This window comes from Mandrillus leucophaeus, unplaced genomic scaffold (assembly GCF_000951045.1).
Source record: "Mandrillus leucophaeus isolate KB7577 unplaced genomic scaffold, Mleu.le_1.0 Scaffold440, whole genome shotgun sequence".
NCBI lineage: Eukaryota > Metazoa > Chordata > Mammalia > Primates > Cercopithecidae > Mandrillus > Mandrillus leucophaeus.
Window position 1 is genome coordinate 806,424 of NW_012104699.1, and position 5,268 is coordinate 811,691.

A 5,268-nucleotide genomic window follows, 5' to 3' on the forward strand; every position below is an offset into this window, starting at 1 on the left:
AAAAAAAAAAAAAAAATCAGAATGAAAACTTTCTATGAATACTAAATAATGTTCCACTTCCCTATAGTTTCCTAATGAATATTTTCTTTTTCTAGCTTACTGTACTGTAACAATATATAGCATGTAATACATATGACATAAAATATATGTATTAATTGTTTATGTTACCAATAATGCTGCCAGTAAACAGTAGGCTACTAGTGGTTAAGTTGTAGGGGAGAAGAAAATATATGACTGCTTGGGTGGCTGGTTCAAGGGCCAATTATATCCCCTTTCCATATTTCAAATCACTGAACAGCACTGATGACCAAGAAACAAATGTCTCTAATTGACTAAGTGAAGGCATGATGTCATCCTTACCTATACAGTCCAGGTTTCTAATGGTTTCCTGCATCACATCTCTGTAGAGACTCTTCTGTGATGGACCCAGCAAAGCCCACTCCTCACAGGTGAAGTTTATAGCCACATCCTCAAATGCCACTGAGTCCTGAAACATTCCACATGTACAGAGGAGGAAGATTAAAACTGAAGGCACTGGGAATCTAGATTCACTTCATAACCTTCACATGATGCTGTGGTTTCCAAACATTTATTCAAGGACATGGTAAACCCACTCTTATTCTCTCTTTATACCATTTTATCCCACACAACAATTCTGATGCTAGAATTGAACGTGTTTGGTAAAGCAACAGTTGAATAGGAACACGCCTCTTGTTGGTGAGTTAAGAAAGTGAGTCTTATCGCCTGAATCACTCCTAATTTCTATTTCTACAGTGGGTCTGCAGTTCTTGTCATGACAAAGTCCAACTACCTATTGTGCAAAAGAGAGTTACCAGCAAGAAGGCTCTTACCAGATGCCCAACCTTGATGCTGGGCTTCCCACCCTCCAGAAGTGTAAAAAATAAATATCATTTCTTATAAATTACCCAGGTAAAAGTATTCTGTTATAAGCAACAAAAAACAGACTAAGACAGTCATGAAAAAAACACTCTGAGGCCAGGCACGGTGGCACACGCCTGTAATCCCAGCACTTTGGGAGGCCGAGGCAGGCAGATAACCTGAGGTTGGGAGTTCGAGACCAGTCTGACCAACACAGAGAAACCCCGCCTCTACTAAAAATACAAATAATTAGCCAGGCGTGGTGGCGCATGCCTATAATCCCAGCTACTCAGGAGGCTGAGGCAGGAGAATTGCTTGAACCTGGGAGGTGAAGGTTGCGCCGTTGATCGCACCATTGCACTGCAGCCTGGGCTGCCGAGATCACGCCATTGCACTGCAGCCTGGGCAACAAGAGCGAAACTCCGTCTCAAAAAAATAAAAAAATAAGGGAAAAACACTCTGGTCACCGTATCTGTCATGAGTGACCCTTGTGCCTTGGGGAATTTAGCCTGTGCTATGTGACTACACTAAGAGAGAACATTTGGAAGCTAGCAAATGGTTTTCTGCAGAACAAATGTAGTTCAGTATGACAAAAGACTAATAAGGATATTTTACCATCCCAATGGAAAAATGTTAAACTTTATTAAGTAATGTCAAAGAAGAAAAGGGCAAAGATTGCATATGTTCTTAGAAAAAAAACTCAGTGTCACCTCTCATGAATATCTACAATATTCCCTAAATCCCTAAACAGATCTTTTTGTCATCATTAAAAATTACATGACCAAATCTAATAGAAGTCACAAATGTCTAAAAATGCTAAAATCCTTCTAATCAAGAAAGCAACAGCTTTCCAAAAACAGATAAAGTATTGTGAATATACTATATTCAGCATCCTGTACTATTAACACAGAGATAAACAAACAGAATAAGGAAGATGAAAAATAGTAGGAAAGCTTGGTGGTGTTTTGTTTGTCCTTCTCCCAACCCCTCCTCACGTCAGAGCCAGTCTTGAAGACAGCAGACCAAATTTCCAATGTGGATCCCTAGAGAGAGGAGATCAGATCTTATCTATAAGTTATTGCCCCTTTGTATTTTTCAATCTATCTGTGGACCATCCAAAGGTCTGAAAGAAAGCTCTCTTTTTTATTTCATCAATGATGGAGCCTAATTAGGTCAAACTTGGCAGGAACTGCTTCAAAATGTTGCAAAATACATAAAAAACCTTCAAACAACTGGGACAACAAATTATGATTAAGACAAATGGTAGAACATCTAAGTCCTGGGAATAAAAAAGGAGAGAACAATTTCCCCCAGAAATTAGGGCAGTCAGGCTGAGCACGGTGGCTCACGTTTGTAATCCCAGCACTTTGGGAGGCCAAGGCGGGAGGATCACCTGAGGTCAGGAGTTCGAGACCAGCCTGGCCAACATGTTGAAACCCCGTCTCTACTAAGAATACAAAAATTAGTCAGGCGTGGTGGCGGGCACCTGTAGTTCCAACTACTCCAGAGGCTTAGGGATGAGAATTGCTTGAACCTGGGAATCGGAGGTTGCAGTGAGCTGAGATTGAGCCACTGAACTCCAGCCTGGGCAATAAAGCAAGACTCCGTCTCAAAAAAAAAAAAAAAAAAAAAAAAGGGCATCCAAAAGCACTCAAGTGTTTTGGGGAATTGAGAATGCATGCACTGGAAAGAACACATTTTCAAAAAAGATCTGGGGAGGCCCTCATTTTCAGCTCTGCATCATCTCTCGGTTTGGTAAAACAGAAAGGGAAGGCTAAAGCAGAATTGTAAGCAGTCTGGCTAAGTGTTCAACAAATACTACATCACAGACCCATCCACAAAGACTGGAAGAGGTCGGGTTTTTGTTTGGCATGTCTTTTTTACTTTTAGCTGCTAGCATTCAGGAAATCTATCAGAATACTGGATGAACACAAGCTAAGGGAACAGAGACTTCAGTGACTAAAATGGACAGAGAATACAGTCTCTGCAAACATACTCTGAAAATGTTACTAAACAAACGAATAATTAAAACCTTCCACAAACCAGAAGGGCAAACCGTGAAGAGGAATCTGATTTCCAGATTATAACATTCAAATGTCTGCTTTACAACACAAAAAGTCCACAAAGACTGTAAAGAAGCATGAAAATACAGTTCATCAATGGAAAAAATTTAATTTAGATAAACCATCTCTGAGAACCTCAGACATTAGATTTACTGAATAAAAACTTTAAAGCAACTGTTTTACATATATTCAATGAGGTAAAGGCAATTATGAACGAAGAACTAAAAGAAAACCAGAAAAAGGATGTATGGATAAAATCATATCAATACAAAATTAGAAATTGGACCATATTTAATTTATGCAACTGCAAAGGACAACATCTAAAATGAAAATTTATCTATAGATGTTCAACAGATGTGAGAAACCAAAGTAAAAAATCAATTGAAGTTATTTAGACTGAGGAGAAAAAAAAGAAAAAGGAATGAAATTGATAGAATGTATGATTGATATAACTGCCTTGCCAGTAATGTTAAAAGAATTTCATTGGAGAGAAGAAAAATTATATAGATTAGAAATTTGGATCACACACACACAAAGAGTCTGAGAATTACATGAAGACATTTGAAATTCTTTAGTTTTCTTATACCTATCTGATCTAATATAATAGATACAGGTTTGCTCAACATAATAATATCAGCAATGTACTGGGCAATACAATACAGGAATTCAGAATAGTTTGTTATACCAGCACTACCCCTGAAGCCGGTATAGTGTTATTTGAAACTGTAGGCTCATTAGTTGTGAATGGTATTCTACAAACTCTAGTGAATTCACTAGTAAAATTTAAGAAACAAATAGATTTACTCTACTCATAGAAGTAAGCAAATGGAATCATATACATGCTCAGTCAAAATGAAAGAAGGCAAAAAGGAGAAAGTTGAAAAAACAGAGAGTGTACACTAAATAGAAAACAATAACATATATGTGATATTAATCCAATTATATCAGTTATAACATAGAACAGCCGGGCGCGGTGGCTCAAGCCTGTAATCCCAGCACTTTGGGAGGCCGAGACGGGTGGATCACGAGGTCAGGAGATCGAGACCATCCTGGCTAACACGGTGAAACCCCGTCTCTACTAAAAAAATACAAAAAAACTAGCCGGGCGTGGTGGCGGCGCCTGTAGTCCCAGCTACTCGGGAGGCTGAGGCAGGAGAATGGTGTAAACCCGGGAGGCGGAGCTTGCAGTGAGCCGAGATCCGGCCACTGTACTCCAGCCTGGGCAACAAAGCGAGACTCCGTCTCAAAAAAAAAAAAAAAAAAAAAAAAAACATAGAACAGTTATAACATAGTAAAAAAGGCAGGCACTGGCAGAGTATAATGAAAAAGAAGGCCCATCAATGTGCACAAGAAAACCATTTTAAACAGAAAGACACAGATACATTAAACAGAAAGGTATGGATAAATATATGCCATTCTAGCTCTAATCAAAAGAAATACGGAACAGTGATACTAAATTCAGATAAATAAGATTTTAGGTCAAAGAAAATTACATGCAATGGAGATATTTCATAATGATAAAGAGGTCAATCCTACAAGACATAATAATCCTTAATATCTATGCCCATAAACACAGATCATGAAAATACATAAGGCAAAAACTTATAAAACCACAAGGCAGAATACACAAATATACAACTATAGTTGGAGGAAAACAACTCATCTCTTTCATTAATTGACAGATCAGTTTGGCAGAAAATCACTAATGATACATCTGAACTCAAGAATACTATTAATTAACTAGATTTAATTGATGTGTATTTATACCTTCATTGTACACCAACAGGCTACACATTATTTTCAAGCCCACATGACGTATACACCAAGATAGACCATACATATTCTGAATCATGAAACACACTTAAACAACTTTTTAAAAATAGAAATTCTATAAAGTATGCAATCAAACTGTATTATAATTAACGTAGCAATAAATAACAGAAACATACTTGAAAAGCCTTAAAAACCTGGAGATTTAAGTCACAAACCTCTCAACTTTTAAAATGTCAAAGAGAATTCTCAAGCAAATGTAAATACTGCAACGTTGATAAAAAAGAGTATATCGGCCGGGCGCGGTGGCTCAAGCCTGTAATCCCAGCACTTTGGGAGGCCGAGACGGGTGGATCACGAGGTGTCAGGAGTTCGAGACCAGCCTGGAGGCAGAGGTTGCAGTGAGCCGAGATCGTGCCACTGCACTCCAGCCTGCCAATAGAGTAAGACTCTGTCTCAAAAAAAAAAAAAAAAAAATCAGAATGAAAACTTTCTATGAATACTAAATAATGTTCCACTTCCCTATAGTTTCCTAATGAATATTTTCTTTTTCTAG

The 5,268-nt window shown here is 38.0% G+C and overlaps 1 protein-coding gene across 1 annotated transcript in view; it reads right to left on the minus strand.

Annotated features, from left to right (window-relative positions):
- The window catches only part of ZNF441 (zinc finger protein 441), a 22,012-nt gene that overhangs the window by 11,939 nt on the left and 4,805 nt on the right, over positions 1 to 5,268 (minus strand). The window contains exon 2 of the mRNA XM_011994069.1: positions 292 to 487. Coding sequence (XP_011849459.1) covers positions 292 to 487 — 196 coding nt within the window. The remainder of the gene's footprint in view (positions 1 to 291; positions 488 to 5,268) is intronic.